The sequence below is a fragment of the Stenella coeruleoalba genome, assembly GCF_951394435.1.
Source record: "Stenella coeruleoalba genome assembly, chromosome: 15".
Taxonomy (NCBI): domain Eukaryota; kingdom Metazoa; phylum Chordata; class Mammalia; order Artiodactyla; family Delphinidae; genus Stenella; species Stenella coeruleoalba.
Window position 1 is genome coordinate 24,364,161 of NC_137161.1, and position 24,642 is coordinate 24,388,802.

At 46.0% G+C, this 24,642-nt stretch overlaps 2 protein-coding genes across 3 annotated transcripts in view; one reads left to right on the forward strand and one right to left on the reverse strand.

The window, feature by feature from the left end:
- The window catches only part of PIGU (phosphatidylinositol glycan anchor biosynthesis class U), a 127,944-nt gene extending 119,904 nt beyond the window's left edge, over nt 1-8,040 (forward strand). The window contains exon 12 of one of the 2 annotated variants that reach the window (XM_079946524.1): nt 7,809-8,040. In XM_079946524.1, coding sequence (XP_079802650.1) covers nt 7,809-7,841 — 33 coding nt within the window. In that variant the 3' untranslated portion in view covers nt 7,842-8,040. Of the gene's footprint in view, nt 1-7,595; nt 7,724-7,808 lie in introns of those variants that run through there. The other variant, XM_079946523.1, reaches the window with a different exon arrangement.
- DYNLRB1 (dynein light chain roadblock-type 1) lies at nt 5,161-23,308 on the reverse strand. Its single transcript, XM_079946528.1, has 4 exons — nt 23,257-23,308; nt 15,332-15,407; nt 9,178-9,345; nt 5,161-5,521 (listed from the first exon to the last, which is right to left on the reverse strand). Exons 1-4 carry the CDS (start codon nt 23,257-23,259, stop codon nt 5,478-5,480), a joined length of 291 nt encoding a protein of 96 aa, XP_079802654.1. The 5' UTR covers nt 23,260-23,308; the 3' UTR covers nt 5,161-5,477.
- Between the last annotated feature and the right edge of the window lie 1,334 nt (nt 23,309-24,642).

Consider the following 24,642-nt stretch of genomic DNA (forward strand, 5'->3'; position numbering starts at 1 on the left):
ACAATATTATATTGACATAAAAAGACACATAGATCAGTGGAACAGAATAGAGAGCCCAGAAATAAACCCATGCATATCTGGTCAATTTATCTACAAAGAAGCCAAGAATACACAATGGGGAAAGAACAGTCTCTTCGTGGGAAAACTGGACAGCCACATGCAAAAGAATGACACTGGACCACTGTCTTACACTATACACAAAAATCAACTCAAAATAGATTAAAGACTTGAATGTAAAACCTGAAACCAGAAAACCCTTAGAAGACAACATAGATGATAAGCTCCTTGACATCAGTCTTGGCAATGATTTTTTGGAATTGACACCAAACGCAAAGGCAACAGAAGCAAAAATAAACAACTGGGACTACATCAAACTTAAAAGCTTCTGTGCATCAACAAAATGAAAAGACAACCCACCAAATAGGAGAAAATTTTTGCAAATCCTGTAACTGATAAGGGGTTAATATCCAAAATATATAAATAACTTATATGACTCAATAGCAAAAACCAATCCAATTAAAAAAACGGGCAGAGGATCTGAGTAGACATTTTTTCCAAAAAAGACACAGGTACATGAAGGGTGCTCCATATCACTAATCATCAGGGAAATGCAAATTGAAAACACAATGAGATAGCACCTCACACCTGTTAGAATGGCTGTTCTCAAGACAAGAAATAAGTGTTGGTGAGGATGTGGAGAAAAGGGAACCCTTGTGCACTATTGGTGGGAATGTAAATTGGTCCCAACAACTATGGAAAACAGCATGGAGGCTCCTCAAAAAACTAAAAATAGAACTATCAGGGCTTCCCTGGTGGTGCAGGGGTTGAGAATCCGCCTGCCAATGCAGGGGACACGGGTTCGAGCCCTGGTCTGGGAAGATCCCACATGCCGCGGAGCAACTAAGCCCGTGCACCACAACTACTGAGCCTGCGCTCTAGAGCCCGTGCGCCACAACTACTAAACCCGCGTGCCACAATTTCTGAAGCCCGCGTGCCTGGAGCCCATGCTCTGCAACAGGAGAAGCCACCGCAATGAGAAGTCTGCACACTGCAGCCAAGAGTAGCCCCCGCTCGCCGCAACCAGAGAAAGCCCGCGCACAGCAACGACCCAACGCAGCCAAAAATAAATAAATAAAATAAATTTAAAAAAAAAAAAAATTAAAAATAGAACTATCATATGATCCAGCAATTCCACTTCTGAGTATACTTTGGATAACATATTTCCTTTATCCAAAGGAAATGAAATCACCATCTTGAAAAGATATATGTACCCCCTTATGTTCATTGTAGCATTATTTACAATAGCCAAGATATGGATACAACCTAAGTGTCCATCAATAGAGGAACAGATGAAGAAAATGTAGCATATATATACAATGGAATATTATTATTCAGACATAAAAAGGAAGGAAATCTTGTCATTTGAGACAACATGGATGGACCATAATCTCACTTATGTGTGGTATCTAAAAAACAAGCAAATAAGGGAATTCCCTGGCAGCCAGTGGTTAGGACTCCCCGCTCTCACTGCCAACGGCCCGGGTTCAATCCTTGGTGGGGGAACTAAGATCCTGCAAGTCATGCAGTACGGCAAAAAAAAAAAAAAAAAGAAAAACCACCACCACCACAACAAACCCACACACAACAAACCAAGCAAATAGAACAAAAAAAACAAGCTCATAGAGACAGAAAACAGAACAGATTGGAGGCGGGGTTGGGGGTACGGCATGGTGAAATGAGTGCCCAAAGATACAAACTTCCAGTTATAAAATAAACATATAAAAGTCATGGGCATATAATGTACAGCATGGTGACTATGGTTAATAATACTGTAGTCTATATTTGAAAGTTCCTAAAAGAGTACACCTTAAAGTTCTCATGACAAAAAAAATTTTGTAACTATGTATGGTGACAGATGTTAACTAGACTTATTGTGGTGATCACTTCACAATATACAAATATTGAATCATTATGTTGTACACCTGAAACTAATGTTCCATTTTAGATTCCTGTCAACAATATATGGGAGTTCCAGTTGCTCTGCTTTCTTGTTGATATTTGGTATTGCCAGTTTTTAAAATTTTAGCCATTATGGTGGTCATGTAATGGTATCTCCTTGTGGGCTTAAATTTAACATGCTATATAGTTTTTAAAATGTATTTTATTTCTCTTTCCCACTAACATGCAAGCCCCTTAAGGGCAGCATTTCCTATATATTTGGTTCCTGTGCTATCCCAGCACCTAGACAGAATGTAGCACATGGCAGGTGCTCAGTAAATACTTGTTGGGTGAGGACCTCTCCTCTGAGTACCCACTGTGTCATCTCTCTGAGTCACTGCCTACCTGAGTGTGGGTCTCCCGCCTGCTCCATGTGCACAGACTGGGTCTGGCTTGATCACTGCTACTGGGCGCTAAGGGGCTCTAAGAGGACTGTTCAGGATTGTTGGGGAACAGTGTCAGCTCAGGGCAGTGTCTGATCTGTGCTGTTCTGTGGCTTCTGACTGGGACTCATGGGCCTAAGGAAAGGCAGAGAGCTGTCCTTGGCTGGCCTGTCACATGAAGGTGGAGCAACCCCTGGCCGGGTTGGCCAATTACTGTGTGACCATGGCAGGTTCCTTCTCTGAGCATCTGTTTGCTCCTTTACACAACAGCAGACAGATCTGGGTCTGAAGTGCCTTTACCACTTACTGCATAACTTTGAGCAAATTCTTTCCCTCTGGAGCCTCAGTTTCTTCATCTGCAAAATGGAGACAGTAACAGAGCCTACATCTGAGGTCAAGGATCAGTGAGTGACCAGGAGGGAAAAGAGTCCTGGGGAAACAGGGCCTGGAATCAGATGGACCAACTTTGGTACCATGGGGCTGTGGCATCTTATTTAAGGCAGTGAACTCACTTGTAAAATGGGCCTCATGTTGGGAGGACCCAGGAGGAATGAGGTCTGAGTCAGGGTCATCATCTTTGAGTAAGGGTTGGTTGTTCCTGTTTGCAGAACTCTAAATGGAATTCTCCAGAGATTGGAGGATCTGAAACCCACCCAGGGGTCCCCAAGCCTCTGTCTGGGACTGCCCCACCCTTACTCCTTGAAGTCTTTCTGGATTCACTGGGAAGTGTAGGCCATGACCACCAACCTCACTTCCCACATGGGACCTTGGACCTGGCCTTTCCTTCCTCTGGGCCTCACTCCCTTGGTCCCCTTCTCTCTCTCTAGCCAAAGGAGTGCTCAGTTCTCACCCCACCTCCCTGAATGACAGGGCCAGGGTTGCCACCCCCTTCCCCTCCTGCTGTGTCCTTAGCCCCGGCCCTCCCCAGATGCTGGCCCTTAGAGCTGGCCGGTCACCTGGTGAGGTTGCCTCCCCTTGGCCTTTCCAGCCTCCAGCTGCTCCTCAGCGTTCTCACCCTGCCTTGGCCCTCAGCTTTCCTCAGCCCTCTCATGTCATCCTGGTCATGTCCACGTTCACACCCATTAGTGCCTCCAACATGACAGTGACTCCCAAATCCCCACCTCCTGCCCTTGACTTTCCTTTCAGGCCTCCTGAACAAAGAATGTTTAGGCTTCTCAAACTTCTCTGAAAACTCAAGCTCAAAATCTCCTCTGAATGTGTTCAAAAACCTGAGATGACCTATCAGTTTTGTTTTCTTCTTGGAAACAACCTCCTACCCCATTCAGCATTTCTTTCTAGGTTTACTACCCAGCACCCTTCACCACCATCCTGACATAACCCTTTTGACTTTCTCTCGTGTTGGAGCCTCAAATTGCCTGGATACTCTGCTTTACACTCTTTCCTTCACTCCCTTATTCTGATGTACATTCTTCAGTAGCTTCCTGAGAAACAGTGCATGGCAGATAAATACACATGACCTTCTATTGTCCGAAAATATTTACCTTATTCTTACACTTGGCTAATAGTTTGGCTGGGTATGGAACTCTAGGTTGTAAATTATTTTTAATCAGAATTTTGAGGGAATTCTCTTCTAGTTTCTAATGATGCTGTTGGGATGTCCAGTGCTGTTGTGATTTCTAATCCTTTGGTACCCTGTTTTTTCTCTCTGGATCGTATCTATCCATAGTGTTCTGAGATTTCATGATGATGAGGCCTGGCATGGGTCTTTTTAAAATTAACTGCTCTAGACACTCAGATCTTTCAATGCGGAAACTTATGTCCTTACTTCTAGAAAATATTCTTATAGTCTCTTGTTGATAATTTTCTACCCCACTTTCTCTTTCTGGAACTCCTGTTAATCAGATGTTGAATATCCTGGACTGACCCTTTAATCTTCTAAACTTTTCTCTTCCATTTTTTCCCCCACCTTTTGGGAGATTTTCTCAACTTTATCTTGCAACTCTTCTGTTGCATTTATTCCCTTCACATTTTTTATCTTTCAGAAGTTCTTATCTCTGAATGATATTATTGCTATAGCCTCCTGTACTCTTAACCAGGGCATGAAGGGCTATGCCACTGGTTCTCAACCCTCGCTGTATGTCCAGGGAGCTTTTACAAACTGATGATGTCCAGAGCTTACTCTCAGGGATTATGATTTAATTGGTCTAGGGTAGGGCCCAAGCAGTTTGGATGACGAGTGGCCTACAGCCTGCGTGGCCGGTGCAGCCCCTCATCCCCACTGCACCCCAGGACTCGAGTCTAAGGGAAGGTGGATGCTTATCCAGGATGAGCTCACTCGGGTGAACCAGACCATCTGGGATTTCTGGGGAAGGTAGTGTGCAAAGAGCAGAGCTTTTGGAGTCAGACACCTGTGCTCCTGGCTGTGAGACCTCAGGCAAGTCATTCTTGAGAACCCAACTTCCTCATCTTTAAGATGGCTTTACCACTCCATCTGTAGGGAACTATGTGGATGATATAAGCCACACCTGGTACTCAACAAATTTCATTCCTTTCCTTTCCTTTCCCCAGTTAAGTGTAGTCGGAAAAAAGCTTTCAAAACATTGGTGGGGGTGAGAAATGATAAAAGGGGTGGCTAGGGACAAGAGGCCCAGAAACCAGGACACCAGATATAAAACAGGTCCAGCACAGACAGTGTGGCCACAGGTGCAGTATGGAGCACAATCCACCATGGGGGCACCGGGCTCAGCCTTCAGACCACGTGATTACACAGGAAGGGAGGCCTTTTCAACCTAGTGTTTAAAGACACACAGCAGGGAAAGCGGTTTGGTTATTTTTAGTTAAAGAAAAACAGCCTTTTCCAAGGGCAACAAAGTGAACTCAAAGTCAGAAGGAAACAGGGTGTGTGGGCTTCTCACAATCTCTTGCTCCATAAACCTGGATGGGATTTTCCTCCTGGAAAATCAGGTGCGACTGGCCAGAAGAGAGATGACTTTGGTGGGGTAGGTGGAGCTGCAGCCGGATTGGTCTGAGAGGGCTCTAAGGTGACTTCCATATGCCAGTCAGTTGACATGATTAATGCTATTATTCTTGAGGGGCATTAAATTAAGGAATGACGCAGGGAGCCAAGAGAGCGGCTTATTCGGTTGGATTCTGAATCACAATCAGGAAATAGTCTTTATCTGCAAAAGAGGAAAAATGAAAAAACAAATCACTAAATGTAAAATGGGAGAAAAACACACCACAAAGCCAATAAATCATTAAAACACCAACTGTAAAGTGGTGGTGGGGCAGAGAGGGATAAAAAGCATCAATTCTCAGGCTGCTTCCAATTGCTGGGGAAACAGAAGATAAACTTGCAAATTTCCTATGGGGGCTTCTGCACATGTGGCTGCCACGAAGCGGGGCCCTCACCCTACCCGGCAGTGGTGCTCAGCAGCGCATCCTCATTTCTTTCTTTCTTTTTTTTTTATTTGGCTGCGTCAGGTCTTAGTTGTGGCATGAGGGATCTTTGTTGAGGCGTGCAGGATCTTTCCTTGTGGCGTGTGGGCTTCTCTCTAGTTGTGGCATACGCGTTTTTCTCTTGTTGAGGCATGTGGACTCAGTAGTTGTGGTGCGTGGGCTTAGCTGCCCTGCGGCATGTGGGATCTTAGTTCCCTGACCAGGGTTTGAACCCGCGTCCCCTGAATTGGAAGGCGGATTCTTAACCAGTGGACCACCAGGGAAGTCCCCGCATCCTCATTTCTAATCTTCCCAGTACCAACAGGGAGGTAGGATTATCACGTTTTTGGGGGTAGGGAAACTCAGGTTCAACGTTTCCTACAGCAATTGTTCTCAAACTACGGGGTGTCGGAATCACTTGGAAGGCTGTTTAAAACAACACTGCTGGTCCCACCCCCAGGGCTTTGGACTCAGTGGGTCTGGGGTGGAGCCAGATAATTTGCATTTTTAACAAGTTCCCAGGTGATGCTGATGCTGCACGAAGAACCACTAGTTTAAGGTTACCCAGCTAATTAGTATCAAAGATAGAATTCTAACCTCAAGCCCGCTAGTCTTGGGTTAATGTCAGTTCTGTCATAAGTTCAGTTGCTAGCCTTCCAGAGCCTCCTGGAGTAGAAAATTTCAAAGGCACCAGGTCAAAGGGGTCCAAAGCTACCTGAATTTCAGCTCTGGGGATCCAGCCAGTCAGAAGGAATGTCCATCATGAAATCATAGCAAGTCCAAGTCCTCTGGGGTGAGCCTGACTGCCTCTTACTTTATAAAAGAGGAAGTGGGAGAAGCGGAGTGTTTCAGCTTTGCCCACTTAATAATCAAACTGCAAACATTCACGAAGGCTTCCACGTGCTGGCTCTGGGTCAATCACTTCTCATACAGCACCTCAATGAATCCTTGAATCACTCTATGAGGCAGGGCCCAGTGTTTTCTCATTTTTACTAATGAGAACACTAAGGCTCAGAGAGTTAAATGACTTGCCCAAGCCAAGGTAAACACGCCAGGTGGGGTAGCTGGGTTTGACTCAGATGCTGAATGCCTCTGGTCTGCCCCCCTGCTGAACATGTGAAAAATGGCAGGACCTTGGCCATGTCTGCTTTGGGTCTGTTCAGATTCAAGCCTGAAGCTTGCTTCTTCCCATGACAATGGACATCTGGGAAGGAACAGATATTATAAGACTTAAGTTTCATGGCTAAGCAATCTGCATAAGTGAAAAATCACTAATAAAAATAGAAATAATTAACAAGCCACCGATAAAACTGATAAAAACAGATACTATTAGCAATACCAGTGTCTTTTCTTCCGAATAATCAAGCTCTACATTCAGTAATAGCACTCCCAGTGCTCTGTGGGAAGCAGTGTGTTAAAACTTGATTACACTGTGTTAACTCAGCTGTTCCAGAGCAGACACTCCTGGAAGCTTTAAGCCAAGAGATGCTGTCCACCGAGAGCCTGTCCACTTGGAGGCCACATAATTTGTCCTTGCTTCACACTGTGAGCTTCCAGGTGGGGCACAAGGTCTGCTCTGATTTGGAGGGTTGGTAGCCTAATTTCTAGGGGAGTGGAGGTTTGTCTGTAATCACACGGCATGAAGTCTTGGGAGGGATGCGAGTTCAAATCTGATTCCAAGTCTTTCTGCCCAAACTCGTGCCAACATACTCAACCAGATGAGGCATCTCAGAATACCAGAGCAGTAATGGCCCCTACTAGACACTTTACAGATGTGGAAACAGAGGTTCGGAGGTGTTCTGTGATTTGCTACAGGTCATGCTCGTAAGAGGTGAAGCCGGGAAAACAGATGCTGTGCCTGCTGCAGTCTATTTTTGCTGACAGAATCAGAGACCTCATCATTGGTCGGAGATGCATTAGACAGTGATTAAATTGATAAACAGTGTATGTATGTTTTTGGAATAAATGACTCTGAAGTTATCCTAGGTTCTTATTTGTGACTGACCTGCTCTGTCCCCACCCCTCCAGGGAGTGTCCCCAGGAGACTGTGGGCCCCTGTGACTGGCTCTATGGGTCTCTCCTTCACATCCTTCCAAGCAGCTCAACTGGACCCGAACAGGCCTGGGAACAGAACCAATATTGCTCTGCTGCAAGGAGTGGTTGACCACCATCAAATACCTCAGAATTCTGCAGCCAGCCTCCTCGGCACCTGTGTTGCAAAGCCCAGGGGCAGTCAATGTCCCAGCCTCCCCACTGCCCTCTTTCATCTAGACCCCCAATCACAATCCTATCACCTCCTGCCTTAAAAAACCTCTGCTCACAGGGTCAAGTCCATGCAGCTGAGTTTGGCGTTTGAGGCCCCTTCTAAACTGGACGAAACATATCACCTCACACTCCTTCCTACACATATCCTGGTGCCCTAGACAAGCTGCACTGCTGCCGCCTCCATCACCACGTGCACATTTAGCTCAGGCACACTCAACCACCGGGCTCAGCCAAAATGGAGATGGAGGGGGAGAAGTAACTGCAAAAACAGTCCTGGAGGATCTACCACTCCAGGCTGTGCATGTGAGTGAGGTGAGGCAGGGCAGGGCAGGTGGCCCTGCTGTCCCCTCCTGTGGTCCTAGTCCTTATGGGTTCCTCCCACGGTAAGCATCTCATCATCCTGAGAATGATCCTAACACCTAAGACAGGTATTGTTTGCACCACACAGTCCCCAAGTGCAAGCCAAGCACTTCATGTGAAACAAAATCAGCAATCTCTTCCAGTGCTGGAGGAAGGGCTGTCTGCATGGGGTCCAGAGAAATAGGACTATCGTTTGGAAGTGGGCAAATTAACATTTTTTCAAGGATAAAATAGCACATGGTGTTTTTGCCTCACTTTGGTTTAGAAGCACTGAATTCCTTTTTCTTCAAGCGTAGCTTTCCCACCCCCGGCACCCCCAAGCCCCACCCTGCTTGCTTACTCTTCACCTGTGCCCTCAAGACTTAGCTCAAGTGCTCCCTCCTCTGGGAAGCCTTTGCTGACCGCCACAAGCAGCCACAAGCAGCCCTAATCACACCCTCCTCTATGTTCCCAAGTGCTCCTTGAATTCCCCCACATCAAGGTGAGGATTACACTGTGATGCTTATATGTCTCTCTCCCCCATGAGAACATAATTCCCCGCTGTGGCCTAGAACCCAGGATGGGGTCTGGCCTAGAGTCACTGTGAACGGGTACTTGTTGGGGACGCCAGCTGGAGACAGGCCAGGTGGTAAGGCAATCAAATCTGTACCTTCTGCTCTTCAGGCCTTTCTGTGGAACCTATGGAGACACCCATGTGCTAAGCTGTCCTGATAGCTACAGAGCATGCACTGTGAGGGTCTGCTCCTAAGTGGGGATGTGGAAGACCCCTTACCTGGTGCAACCATAATTTCATTTTTCTTGGAGCGAATTCGAAGGAAGGTGAGGTCATTCTGGGGGTCAATTTCACGCACGGTGCTCCGGGCCTTCAAGATGAAGTTGTGCATGAGGTTGGCGTACTGTGTGGTGGTGGGATTGTCCATGGTGCTCTTGATGGGAATGCCTGAGGGGAGAGAAGATAGAGACTGAGCAGAACATTGGGGTCCCTTTCTGCCCAGCTCTTAGCCCCACACCCATAATTCTAGTCTAGACTGGCAGTTAACAGTCAAGGCCCACTATTTACTGAAAGCTTGACAGGCAAGTGTTGAGCACTTGAAGTATGTCAACACCAGTCCCCAGAACTACTCTAAGGGTGGCGTCACCATCTTTACTTGCCAATGAGGCAACAGAAACTCTGAGTGGTGAGGTGGCCTGCCTGTGGTCACACAGCAGGTAAAGAGAAGCAGTGGGGTCAGGATTCAAATGCAGGCCTGTTGGCTCGACTGCCAGGCTCCTTTCACAGGGCCACATCATACTGGCTCGTTTCCAGCAAAAGAAGGAGAGACTATCATTCATAACACTTCTAACAGAAACAAGGAGAATACTTCCTACAAATCTGTAAATACTAAAAAGTAGATAGAAGAAGAAAGGTCAGCCCGTGTCAAGATAGAACCATCAGTGGTGTGATGGTTATTATTATTATTATTTTTTATTTATTTATTTTTAATTTATTTTTATTTTTGGCTGCATTGGGTCTTCGTTGCTGCGCGTGGGCTTTCTATAGTTGCAGCGAGCGGGGGCTACTCTTCATTGCGGTGCGTGGGCTTCTCATTGAGGTGGCTTCTCTTGTTGCAGAGCACGGGCTCTAGGCACATGGGCTTCAGTAGTTGTGGCTCGTGGATTCTAGCGCGCAGGCTCAGTAGTGGCGCACGGGCTTAGATGGTCCACGGCATGTGGGATCTTCCCGGACCAGGGCTCGAACCCGTGTCCCCTGCATTGGGAGGCGGATTCTTAACCACAGTGCCACCAGGGAAGCCCAGCCCAGTTATAAACACACTGTCTATACACATGACTGTGCCCCCAATTTAAAGCCTGTTTCTCTGTCTGCAAACACCCTTGTAAACAGCATTGCTACTGCTTTCAATGAGCCCACAAGTGGCTATTCCACGGGGTTAATCATTCCCCTGTTGCTGGGTACTAAGGCTGGAGTTTTTACTTAATTACTGTGCAGTGAACAACGTCCTGCATCAAGCCCTTTCTGTTTTGAGGGCTGCTTCCTTGTGATGAACTTTAAATGGACCTCCCTCACTGGACAGTGCCTATTGTCATGGAGGTGAGGAAGAGGGCTCAGCTTGAGCCACCTCAGGCCACGATTGGGTCATAAGGTGCCTATGAATCACTGTAACATGTCAGCAGAAGGCTCCATCAATGAGGCCCTGAGTGCCCACAGCTGACAGGCCCTTGTGACAAATGTGGCCCAAGTGGCTCCCCACACGTAAGTGGCTGGATTTGGGGTCCAGGACCCTGCTATCTGGCCCATAGCAGACCAGCTGAGGGATCAGCCAAAGACAGTCACCCTCAGGCCTACCCATGAGTGGCAAGAAACTGATCCAACCTTGTCTTACTAGGGTAGAGGAACATGAGAGTGGGCAGAAGAGGGCATGGTAGCAGGAGAAGCAGCTGAGTCACAGAAGCTGGTTTCAGCCAAGTGGAGTTATGAGAACAGGTTGTAGTGATCACTTGTCTTTAAGGGACAAGATGACCAGGTCACCAGGGCCGCTGTTGGGTCCTGGATGGCAACAATGTACCCACCAGAGCCCCACGAGGCCTCATTCAATAGTGGAACCCTCCTGAGGTTGGCAGTATAAGCAGCTGAGGAGAGGACTGAGCAGGAACTCTGAAATCTGATGACCTGGGCTTATACCCCGGCTCTGCCCCTTTGTGGCTGTGGCCTTACACAAGTGAACCTCTCTGAGCCTCCATTTCCTCATCTGTGCTTCAAAGTGCTGCTGTGAGGATTAAATATGGGTTAATTCATTTGAGAATATTTAGCAACAGTATGCATGTAATAAGTGTTGATTTATTATCAACATCACCCACACAGTAAATCCCATCCCCCAGGAAACTTGAGGGGCCAGTCTCGAGGCCTGGCAAAGTTTGGGTATCAAACTTCTTGACCTTCTCTTTTACATACCACAAGGCCACCTTCTCTCACGTCCCTCTGCCTCGAACTTTCTTTCCCTCCCCTATTCTCTCCTGACTCCCACTGTCCCTCATGTCTCCATCCACCCCCAGATGTGGTCAGTGCCCTCATTCTACAGTCCCGGCACCACGCAATTGTCCTTCAGAGCAGTTAACTCGAGTTTGGTATCATGCCTTTATGGAAGTGATCATTATGTTTGCCCCCCCAGCAGCCTTTAAGCTCCCTGGGGGCCAGAACCAGGTCTGCTGTGCTCACCAGTGTCTTTAGAGAGACTGCATTAAGCATTTATGGCTGTTGATAAATGAGTAGACACAGGTGTACTTCTAGTAGTTCAAATACTGTCATGGGACCTCCCTAGTGGTCCAGTGGCTAAGACTCCGTGCTCCCAATGCAGGGGGCCGGGGTTTGATCTCTGGTCAGGGAACTAGATCCCACATGCAGCAACTACGAGTTTGCACGCCGCAACTAAAGATCCCACACGTGGCAACAAAGATCAAGCACGAAGACCTAGTGCAGCCAAATAAATAAATATTTAAAATAAACAAATACCCCAAAACCCCCCAATACTGTCATGAATGTGATCACATTTCTGCCAAGTGAGACACTGTGTAAAGGAGAAAAGAAACTAACTTCTTGTTGGCTCACTTTAAAAACAAAAGAAAACATGGAGCTGGCAGGGTGGGGATGGAGGGCAGGGACCAAAACTGGGGATAATTTCAAACAAGGACGAGATAATTCCAGATTCACAGGATGCCAGAGCTGGGGAACACCTCACAGACAGCCTAATGACTAGGCTGCCTATTCTAGGCCTTTGCCCTCACAAACGGGCACTGTGCAGCCCACAGAAGTGGCTGGTCACTTCGAAGGCATGATTTCTAATCTGGGGCTCAGATCTGTCAGGTTGTATAGCCAGGTCCTCTCACCAAACCCACCTCTATCAATCAACAATTAAAAAACATTAACAAAATTTAACAGATGTTTATTAAGCACAAACTTTGTGTCAGCATTGTTGCAGGTGCTGGGGACACAGTAGTGAACACAAGAGATAAATCCCTGCCCTCAGAGAGTTTACATATTTGAGTCTTTTATTTTGCCCTGTGTGGGTAGCAGCAGAAGATGGCAGGGGGTCTGGAGAGGTACAAATAGAATGTTCCTTACATTCTTCTTTCTTTTTTAAAAATAAATTTATTTATTTATTTTATTTTTGGCTGCGCTGGGTCTTCACTGCTGCACGCGGGCTTTCTCTAGCTGCGGTGAGCGGGGGCTACTCTTCGTTGCGGTGCGCAGGCTTCTCATTGCGGTGGCTTCTCTTGTGGGGCACGGGCTCTAGGCGTGCGGGCTTCAGTAGTTGCGGCACGTGGGCTTCAGTAGTTGCGGCACGTGGGCTTCAGTAGTTGTGGCTCGTGGGCTCAGTAGTTGTGATGCATGGGCTTAGTCGCTCCACGGCATGTGGGATCTTCCTGGACCAGGGCTCGAACCCGTGTCCCCTGCATTGGCAGGTGGATTCTTAACCACTGCACCACCAGGGAAGCCCTGTTCCTTACATTCTTGGTTAAGTCTGCTTAAACTCACACTTTTATTATGAAACACCATTTAGATTTGGCCAAGGCTGAGACGTCAACAGGCAGTGGCAGGTGGTTGCTAAGTGATTGGGACAAGAGCATGTCATGATTTTAGGGGCGGGAAGCAATCCCTCTGGGCTGGGCTGGTCAGGGAAGGCATCCTGCAGGAAGAGGCAGCTGAGCTGAATCATGGGTGTAGGAAAGCCTGAGAGGGGTAATAAAGGTCCCTAATACAATCATCCTTAACTGATCACCTCTAACGGAAGTCTTCAGAGGGCTTTAGGGCCCCACAGAGCAGTGAGTTCTGACCACCTCCATCTATGGCTGGGTGATCTCAAGCAGGTTACCTCACCGCTCTCAGCTTCCAGTTTCTCATCTGAAAAACGGGCAAACATCCCTGCTTTGCAGGGTCACTGTGTGAAATGTAAATGAGAGACTGAAGTGGGAGCTCCGTGAATGGAACATAAATTAAAAATAAACACAGGGACTTCCCTGGCAGTCCTGTGGTTAAGGCTCTGTGCTTCCATTGCAGGGGACATGGGTTCGATCCCTGGTTGGGGAACTAAGATCCCACATGCCACGCAGCATGGCCAATAAATAAATAAATAAACAAACACACACACAATAATTTTTAACATTCATATGGCATTTACTATACATCAGGCACCGTTCTAAATGCTTCCCTTAGAAGAAAGTAGTATGACTGTCCACATTTTACAGATGAGGAAACTGGAACAGAGAGGTTATGTGACTTGTTAAGATCATACAGTTGATAAGTAAGTAGGGTCAGGATTCAAACCCAGGCAGTCTGGTTCCGCATTCCATACTCTTAGCCACTGTGCCATACTGCCACATTAGTATACAAAAAATAAGTCCTCATCATTAGTATCCAAAAGGTGGTAAGCAGTTGGAGCTATATTTTCCAAATGAAAAAGCTCAACTTTTGGGGCAGTTTTAAGGCAAGAATGAAGGCTTGTGGTTTGGAATACTACTGGAATCTTAGGGGTCCCAGCTGGGGAGTCGGCCCCTAGGGCTGTTCCCTCCCCATCTGGGGTCAAAAATGTCCAGTCCCAGAAGAGAGTCTTTTTCTGAGTGACATACAGTCTTTTGGGTCTTGGAGCAAGAAGCTCCCTGTAGCAAGGACCAACCACTCCATTTAAGGCAGCTAAGTTCTGAAGAGGAAGGGGAAGCCTCAGGCCACCCAGTTGATCAGTGGTGGATCCGACCTGCCTCCCAGTGTCCTCTGGGCTCCCTAACCTGCTGCCTCCTTTGAACGCAATGACCTCGTGGTTTAATTAGAGTCTGACAAAGCTGGGGAGCACACTCTGCCTGGCTCTGGGCTGTCCAGGATCTGACGACTTGGAAAACAACATTCTGAGGACATGCCACCTTCAATTTGTCACCCTTGGTGACTTTCATTCTGCTCTATTTAAGTAGGCACTGTTGAGAATTCTGCCTTTCCAAAACAAGGCCCAGAATGACAATGCATACACACAGAGGCTCTCAAGGAGCTCAAACAAAGCAGAGCTGACTGAATGCACCAGATTTGAGAATCGGGGGAGCCCAGCTGGGTGACCCTGGACATGGCCTGGGACATAGTCCAGCAGCCACCCTCTGGTCCTTCACAGCACAGTGTGGGAGAAAGAGCACAAGTGTGTTCAGACAGACTTGGGATGAAATCTTGGCTCTATAATGGTAGGTGAATCAATTAAATTTCTAGACTCACTCTTCTCCACTGCAAAATGGAGACAACAGAGCTGCTTCAAGGGATAAGTGAAAAAATACGTTTTGTGAAGCACCAGCCCATGGCCTGGCACAGAATAGTTGTGTGATAATGTTAGTTCCCTTCTTCACCACGTCTACTGCAGTATGAGAAAATTAGCATCTGTACTCTTCTAGTTGTTGAAATAATGTCCCAGAAGAGGAGGGAAAACTATAGGCCCAAAGAAGTTGACAAGAGTATTATCTAGCAAAAAAAAGTAGAAACAGCATAAATGTAGGATGGTCAATAAACATTGTACTGGCAGTTAAAAATTTTGTTTATATAAACCACGGAGCAAAAAAAACCCAAAAAACCAAACAAACAAAAACTCATGAGTAAAACATATGCAAAAGAGTAACAACTATAATTATGACCAAGAGAAAATGCACCTGGACAAGGGCTGAAAAAGTATGGCATACTGAAAAGTATGATGTGTCAGGGCAGTGGGATAGAGTGAATTTTTCCTTTTTTTAAATTTAGAATTCTAGTAATAGTGCTTGGACACTAGAGGTGTTTAAAAAAAAAAGGGGGTGAGAAATAGATCAGGTAATGAGAGGTTTAGTAAAAAGCAAGTGTTACGCTGTGTTGGGCTATTTTCTGGGGGCCTGCCTGCACTCAGGTCATGGCCGGAAGGAGGGTGTACCTTCTGTGTTCACCACGATGATTCCCTGCACGCCCTTCTGGCTCTGAAGTCGCTTCAGTGTCTCCTCCACCTCTGCCTGCCAGAGAGAATAAGACCAAGGTTAGGAGGGGTCAGGAAGGCTGGATCAACTCCCTCACAGCCCTGGCAGACGCATCACACATTCCAACAACAAATAAGTAACACCCAGGCACGTGGCACTTCCTGAAAGCTCCCCAGGCCTATTTGGAATGGTCTCTAGGCCACCACCAGCATCTAAACCATCATCTTCCCAGTATGGGGTGGGGCTGTGCTCCTGGCCCTTTGCCCACCAGGGGCCCTTTGCCCCTCAGCTATTAGGGAGCAGAATTCAAATACCATTCCCAGGAGTACAGACACAACCATGACTCACATATTTGGTACAGATGGGGGACAAACCAGAGGACTCCAATGATTAAAAAAAACCCAAACAGGGGTGTCTAACAGGAAGGAGACACATCATCATTTGTGGCCCAAAGAGCACAACTAAAAACACTCCAAAGGAAGCAAAATGATCCCATGAGGATAGACTCAGTGACCTAATAAGCTGGCACCTGAGATAGGGTGACACGTGGCACACAGCCATAGCAAATGCTGAGGAAGGGGCTCATTAATCCTGCATCTCCGGGTGCTAGTCTGGGTGGGATACTCTGGCACATGGAATTTGTAAACAGGGTGGACAGACTTTGGGCCCTCACCTTGCAAGCCCTTCTCTATTATTATTCCCATCTCTTTTACCCTTCCATCCACTCTCCACCTACATGTCCATACCTCCCTGTCTCCACATCTTTTTACCCGAACAAGGCCTCTTCTCTGCTGAAATCCAGCAAACTCTTCTAGATCATCTAAGATATCACCTCCTCCATGAAGCCTTGACTGTACCTCTCTGGGGATGCATTAGGTGCTGCTTTACTTGGAGTCTCTATAATGGTCTGCAGAGTAGGGGTTCAACAAATAGCTGTTAAACTGAACTAGGTCTAACTCTTCCTGTGGACGGAGACTGGCCCGAAGTGTTTGTTCTCAGGAGATCCCTTCTGTACCCATCCAGAATCTAGTCAGAAGCTCCTCACAGGCCGAGAGTCAGACTATGTTGGAAACAGAGGCTCTGTTCACCAAGAGAGTGGTCCCCCACCCTCATGGGCTAATGAGTTGGCCCAGGGGGAGGAGCTTCTAAACAGTGGACGGAGATGGCACAAAGATTGTTTTTCTAGTAGGCACAAGCCTCACAATCCAGTCTCTGCCACCCACTCCCCAATGACATGTGAATACTCTCAAATGCCAGAGGGAAGGGCAAACAAGTTCCTTCTACAAAATGGCAGAGAGCCTAATGCCTCTATAATCTGGAGCCTTGGTAAAAGGACAGGGCTAGCTATGTGGATGTGAGAGTATAATACCGTGGGTTATACATGTATGGGATCATAATTCATTCAGCAGACTTTCAGTGAGCTCCTACCACACACTATTCTGGAGAGGAGCGGTAAAGTATGATAGTGGTCAAAACTATACAGTACTCAATCTGACCTGGTAACCCTCCTGGAAATTCATCCTAAGGAAATAATCCAAAAGAACTAAAAGAACACAGCAAGATGTTTGCTGCAGTGACATCTGCAATAACAAAAAAGCAGGAGGAGCTCAAAATGCCCAGTAATTAGGGAAAAGGCCAAGGAAATTTTGGAATGTCCGTTCACAGGAATATAATACATACATTAACAATGGGGATCAGAATATTTATACCACCACAAAGAGAAAGTGCTGTGAGATTGCATACATATGAAAACAAGAAGAGGGCTAGGATTATGGAAAAAAATAAAAAGTCACACTGAGAGCAGAGAAGTATAGATTAGGTTTTCGTTTCTTTCTCTTTTTTTTAAACAGCCTCTTTATTATATTGTTTCTATTTTTTATATAATAATTCCACATATATATCTATTTATTTGTTTATTTATTTGGCTGCATTGGGTCTCAGTTGTGGCACACAGGATCTTTCGTGGCGGTGCTTGGGCTTCTCTCCAGTTGTGGCTCGTGGGCTGCAGGGTGTGTGAGCTCTGTAGTTTGCAGCATGCAGCCTCTCTCCTTGAGGCACGTGAACACAGTAGCTGTGGCACACGGGCTTAGTTGCCCCGCGGCATGTGGGATCTTAGTTCCCCGACCAGGGATTGAACCCGCATCCCCTGCATTGGTAGGCGGATTTTTTACCACTGGACCACCAGGGAAGTCCCCATTGTTTCTATTTAAAAACTTTTTTTTAACCCATCTCTCTGTGTATCCAAGCGATCAGACATCTCTGATTTGGGAACAGGGCTCTGACATTCTCAACATTATGAGAATAAGAATATATAGGAATAAGTAGGATGGCAATTTAGGACAGCTCAAACAATCTGCAATCAAACTGGGGAGGGGGCAGGGCTTCCCTGGTGGTGCAGTGGTTGAGAGTCCGCCTGCTGATGCAGGGGACACGGGTTTGTGCCCCGGTCTGGGAAGATCCCACATGCCGCGGAGCGGCTAGGCGCATGAACCACGGCCGCTGAGCCTGCGCGTCCAGAGCCTGTGCTCCGCAACGGGAGAGGCCACAACAGCGAGAGGCCTGCGTACCACAAAAAAAAAAAAAAAAAAAACTGGGGACAGGGCAAACTAAAACCAAAGATGCCAGAATCGAAGTCCAAATTACCCCTGGAGATTGGAAAGTGAGGCTGAAATGAAAAAGATGAAATTTCATAAGACTGCTATTCATTCAATAACTATATGGGAAACTTCTATGTGCCAGATGTTGTTTTAGGCCTAGGGATGCTGTATTGAACAAAATATGACAAAAATCCCTGCTCTCATGAAGCTGACATTGGTGGGTGGGGGGAGGGAATCAGACATTAAAAAAAAACAAATAAAATACAAATGTCAAATACAGTAGGGATGGGGGATCTGGAATGCAGGGGATGACGGCAATTTTAAACAAGGTGGTCAGAGAAGGCCTCACTAAGGTGATAGTTGAGTAGAGATCTGAAAGGAAACGAGGGAGCTAAGCATGCAGATTTCTAGGGAGAGTGTCCAGAAAAAAAAGCAAAGGAGCCAGTGTGGCTGAGGGCAGTGAGTGGCAGGCAGCCAGATGAGGGAGGGAGCCAGGATCAGACTAGATTTCAGGGGGCCTCACAGACCAGAGTAATGACTTTGGTTTTTAATGGGGAGGGTGTGAGGAGCCACTAGCAGGTTTTGAGGTGAGCAGTGACAAGATCTCTTTCAAAAGGATGGCCCTGGCTGCTGTGTGGAGAATGGACTGCAGGGGGCAAGCACAGCCTGCCTGAGCCCGGGGCCTGGCATGTGCTGCTCCTTCTGAAAGCAGCAACCTTCTCTCCCTCACTCAACCACTTGATGTAACTAACTCCCAACTCTTTGGACTCAGCTCATGAGCCTCCTATGGGAGGCCTTCTTTGACACCTGCCCCTCTTCTAGGTACCCACGCACGTTGACTCCATTGCACTTATCACAATGGAGTGTAACTGCCTGTTTTGCATCTGTCTCCTCCTCCAGACCCAAGGCACCCTGGGAGCAGGAACCTAGACTTTGTAATCCCAGTACCTGGTACAGCATAGGCTCAATAGATACTTAAGGAACAAATAAAAACCATTTCTACAACCATGTTTTACAAAAACCAACCTTTTTAAGTACAGTACCCAGGGTGAAAAGGAGCTAAGGTTTAGTTGATCCTAAATTTAATGAGAACCAACTACTGAGATCTGACTGCTTAAAAAGTAAACACACTTACCAAGAAAAGGAGGACATACACATATACTCAGAATCTGCTACAGGTCGGATATTAGGATGAATGTTTTCAGACACGTCTCATCTGAACCTTCCATGGTTAGTATGATCTCCATTTTACAATGAGAAAAACCAAGGTTCAGAAAGGAGAAGAGTTTTTGCCCAAAAACACACAGCAGGTCAAGAGAAGAGCTGAGGGACTTCCCTGGTGGTGCAGTGGTTAAGAATCCGCCTGCCAAGGCAGGGGACACGGGTTTGATCCCTGGTGTGGGAAGATCCCACATGCCGTGCAGCAACTAAGCCCGTGTGTCACAACTACCGAGCCTGCACTCTAGAGCCCATAAGCAACATTACTGAGCCCGAGTGCCACAACTACTGAAGCCCACGTGCCTAGTGCCCGTGCTCTGCAACAAGAGAAGCCACCGCAATGAGAAGCCCTCACACTGCAACAGAGAGTAGCCCCCACTCACTGCAACTAGAGAAAAGCCCAAAATGCAGCCCCAAATAAATAAATAAATTTAAAAAAAAAGAGAAGAGCTGCATATACCACTGACCACAAATGATGAGGTCCCAGTCCTCAGGGAGTTCACATTTTGGTGGAAGAGAACTTCAAAAACAAATAACCAAGATTCTTGCAGGGTACAGGGATGGGGTGGGGGTGGGGGGCGGGGGGGGGACAGGAGGATGCTACTTGACAAGTGTGGTCAGGAACACCTGAAGATGTAATCTTTATCTAAATGATGAGAAAGAAAAGCACTCCACACAATGGGATGAAAGCAAAGGCAGTGAACTGGGAAGGAGTCTGGCAAGTTCAAAGGAATAAAGAGAACCAGTAATGCCAAGGTTTTTGATTCTTTGCTAATCTGACAGGCAAAACCCAAGTAATAGAAAGCCAACTTTTCTTTAATGTTTAAGAATTATCAGTGAGGTTCGTCAGAAAAATAAAAAACAAAAAACTTATCAGTGAAGTTAAAGTGGAATTTGCTTGCATCTCTCCTTTTTTGAGTCTTGATTTTTCCATATATCTTATTGATTTTCAAAAACTTATGTTAGAAATATTAGACTTTTGTCCATCATATAAATTACACTTCTTCCACTTTTCAAATGTAACCTTATGATTTTTTTCAATAATCAGAAGTTCAAAATTTTTATGTAGTCAAATTTAATAAAAAATTTTTCCTGGAAGACTAGAAAATAGCTTCTCCAATCTGACCCCAACCAGTAGCGTGGGGCTAGGCCTGGGTGAGTGGGGGTCATGAGGTCTAGAGGAGGCACCGCACACCTGCTTTCAGGAGAAAATGCTTAAAACAAACTTCAAGTTCAGCCCTGAGGAGCCAAGAAAGAAAACCAATGATGCCAAAAAGACACAAGCAGCAACAGAGACATCTGCAGATGGGAAAGGAGTCCTAGTTAGGCATCCAAGTCATGCCACCTTTGTCTTTAAAGTTTGTCATCCCTGCAGTGCTAGCCAACTGGTACCAGAAATATCTGAGTGGATATTCTGGGTCGGCTCACATCCCCAAATTCCTGTCCTGCTCCTAGAGACAGCCCAACTGGTATCCTCAGAACCCGGACTCTTTATTACTATTAACATGGGTGTCTGCATCAGAGAAGGGTTCTCTAGTTCCCAGCTGCATGTTGCTGACAGACAAAACAAACACACACACACACACACACACAAAACAAACAAACAACAACAAAAACAAGCAGCAGTAAAACTCCAAGATTATTCATTGGTTTGGCATAGGAGGGATAACCATCTGAAGCAAACGATTCACAAAGGAACTGTGACCAATTTGACTAATAAGCATGAAATTTTTAATTGCTATAAAACAAAAATGAATTAAAAGGAGGGAAAAACATTTGCATCAAATAGAACAAAGGAGTAATTCCAAAATATCACACAGAATGATTATGTTTTTGAATGCTGGCAGTATTATGGCAAAACTGGTATGAAGGCAATACGACCTTTTGGGAAAGCTACAGGACAATACTATTGCGAGAACCTTAAGTGCTGGTCCCCTTGCCTCAGAAATTCTTTTCCTGAGAATTTCTCCTAAGGAAATAAACTAATAAATTAAAAAAAAAAAGACAAAGAAAACAAACTCTATGCATTCAGAGACATTCATCACAGTGTTATCTCTGTTAATGAACTAGAAGCAACCCAAATGTAAACCAGGGGAATGATTTGGCAAATGATGGTAAAAATATTTCATTGACTATTATGTAGTTACTAAAAATGATTCATTACAAAGATGATGCAGCAACAAAGTTATATGTCTTTGGACATTAAAACAAACAAACAAAAAACTAGCAGGTACATCTTGAAAAATAAGCATATGTGAACAAAGAGGAAGGAGAACGTACAAAGATGAAAATACTTGTGTGATGGAGTAAAACTGGATGCTAATTATGGATGATTTTTATATCACCTCACCATCCTAAGGGGCAATTTGTCAGTTTCTACCACAATGTTGAAATATGCATGCCAGAAGTACCACTACTACATAACACTAACATAAGTGCAAAAAAAAAAAAGACAAAAATAATACTGCAGCATTGCCTGGATTGAAAAACTGTAAACTATCTAAATGTATATACTGCAATAGAATGAATACAGTCCTTTAAAAGAATGAAGTAGATTTGAATTTATCGACATGGAAAAATATTTGATATCTTTTAGTGAACAGTAGGTTGCGGAATGAGATTATCTATACATATTAGCCTAAAGTAAACTTAATATGTATAAATACATATGTTCCAGTTTCATGTAATAAACAGGCTATATATAAATGTGCTTATGCACTAAACAAACCTGGAAGGAAACACACTCACTGTCAACAGTCATTACCAGAGGGAAGTGAGATAGGGACTACCTACACTTGCTACATTTACATACTTTGGTACTGCCTCAATTTGTTAAACTGTGCATCTAAATATGTTTTGCTTTTACGAATATCAACACACAACAGCATGGTACAGGTTGCAGGAAGCTACCATTTGTGTAAGAAAAAGAGGGGGCATATATACATGCTTGTATAGATATATTAATAAAAGAAACTAACAATGTTTCTGAAGGAGACTGAGGCTGGGTGTCAGGGTTGGGTGGGAGATTTATTTCTCACTTAGATCCTTTCAGATTATTATTATTACTTTTTTTTACTGTAAGATTTATTTGTTAAAAAATTTTTTTAGTTTAAAAATTGATGTGCAAGATGAAGTTACTTCATCTATACTATAAACTAGCTATATAAAGCAAAGTATACAGCTAAACTATATAAAGCAAAAACTGAAGAGAAAATGACTAATAGGAGTAATATGCCTAATTATAAGTCGTCACCTCCAGGTCACGGCACTGTTTCTTATTCCTTTTCAATTTTTCTTATAGACTTTAAATTCTTAAATAAGATTTCCGAAAACCATTCACATGACTTAACATTTAAAAGGTCTTTTCAAGTTTTTTACAAGTTAGGAGGATTAAACACACAAGAAAACAAACCTGTAAAGGCGTAAAGAGCCCACAGTTCTAGCCAGGAAGGCAGGAACCCCAAGGGTGGCTCCCGCTGGTTTCTGACTCATGCACCACGTCCCAGCGTCTCGCAAGAACCACAGGGACAGAAAGGCAGCAGTCGAGCTTCTAGGGTTCAAATACACCTCCGCCATTTCCTGGGGCAAGGCATTTAGCTTCACCAGGCTTTAGACTCCAAGTATGTAAAGGGGAGATAATGGTCGTACCTACTTCACACAGCTATGGTGAGGAGGAAGGGTAGGTAAAGCGCTTAGCAGTGCCTGACACGAATTAAGCTTCCCGGAAGTGTAATCATTATTGTTGTTATCTCGCAACAAGGCCCAGGATGCTAGGAGGCAGAGGCCTGCGGGCCTGCCTCCCCATCTCCGTCAATCCTTCGCCGAGGCCCAAGCAACTGCTTCCGGTCTAGGGACAGCGGGATCCGGTGTCCCCTCGGTCTAGTCTGGAGGCCCGCGCCGCCCCAGTTCCGACCTCCAGACAACTCGGCCCCGGCCCCGCCCAGCCCCGCGGATACCCAGTCCAGAGCTAGGAGCCGCCCCCGGAGGATGGAAGGCCAGGCTCAGGGTGTTGGGAAGTCGTGCTCGGCCACCTCCCGGCCGCCTGCCACAAGCTCCCGGCAGACACTCACCATCTCGGACCGATCCGGTAGCTCCGCGTAGCCAACCCTCAGCCCTGTCCCGCTGCCTCTCTGCGCCTGCGCACAGCCCCCTGTCAAGGCGGACAGCCTCGGTAGCCTATCAGGAGCCAGCGTGGGACGGCCGGGCGGGAGGGTAGGTGGATCTTAGCTGCCCCAGGGCTCGAGGGGAACTTGCCCTGTGCCGTCCGAAGATGAACGGCAAAGGAGCACTTAAGCTATGGAAAATTCCTAATTCCCACTGTGCCGAAAAGACGCTGGTTCGCGTTGTTGGAAGAGGCTTTCAACTCTCAACCGAGGTCTGAGCTGGATCTGCAGGTTCTGGGTGGAGGGTGGTGAGCGATTCTGAACGCGAGGACGGGGGTTGCTGAGACCTCCTCTCAGGCAAAATGAGGCGCGAAGCCAAAAAGCTCCGAAAACGCGGGAAAATCCGGAGTTCGGGCTGGAGTCAAGCGTCCCTGTGGTCTCCAGAGCGACTCCCTTGGGAATATTCCATGCAGGCTCTGAGAGAAGCGGTCAGGTCTAGCCTGGGAGTCTGCAGCCTTTGAACCCCGAGCTCTCGGCCACCCGGTGTTCCCTTGGAGAAGCCACCTCACATTTCTGTGCTCCCTCATTTTCTCACCTTCTTCTGGAGCCCTATTGTTGCCAACAAATCTTGGCTCTCTGTGCACCGATGCTGAACAGAAATACGAGACAGATTTTAGAGGATAAGAGAGATGGCTTTATTCCTCTGCCAGGCAGAAGGGAAGACACAGCAGGCTAGCGCCTCAAGAACTGTGTGTTCCCCCACCCCCAAACGGAGATTTTATATGTGGGGCTCGCAGTCCCCGGTATATGATAAGGATCAAAGTAGTGAAGGTCTCGCATTCTTTTTCTCCTTGCATTTCAAAACAGTCACAGCTGGCATTAGGCAGTCCGGTAATTGGGTCCCTTTGTCTCTGGTTTATCTGCCTACGACCTTCTTTCTGAAATGCAAAAGCTACAGGGGGTGATTTGTTACCAGGGGGCGCAGGGAATATAAACACCAGGACCACGATGTAATTTACATGAAGTTTGGGGTTGATAGGCCCAGGATGTAACTCACACAGCTTTAGCGTGATAGGTACAGGATGTAATTTACATAGTGTTAGGGAGTGAGGTTAGCTTTGTGAAGTACAAATCTAGTTACAGACACTACCGATTAGTAACCGTTAAAAATAAAGCAAGGAGTGATTAACACTTTCAGGCCAGGTTATGTTTTCTTCTCCAGCCTGTTCACTGTTCCCTTTACTTTCCTTGTTCTCAGGAGAGGGAAAAAAAACACCTCACTTCTATTTTTATTGCAACACTATGTTGTTCCGTTTTCCACAAAAATTTATGGGTTCTCTAGCAGGAAATAAT

Coding starts and splice junctions, on each gene's coding strand:
- DYNLRB1 (XM_079946528.1), bottom strand. Junction 9,346..15,331: donor CATCGTGGTGAACACAGAAG/GTACACCCTCCT, acceptor CTCTCCCCTCAG/GCATTCCCATCAAGAGCACC. Junction 5,522..9,177: donor TGAAATTATGGTTGCACCAG/GTAAGGGGTCTT, acceptor CCTCTTTTGCAG/ATAAAGACTATTTCCTGATT.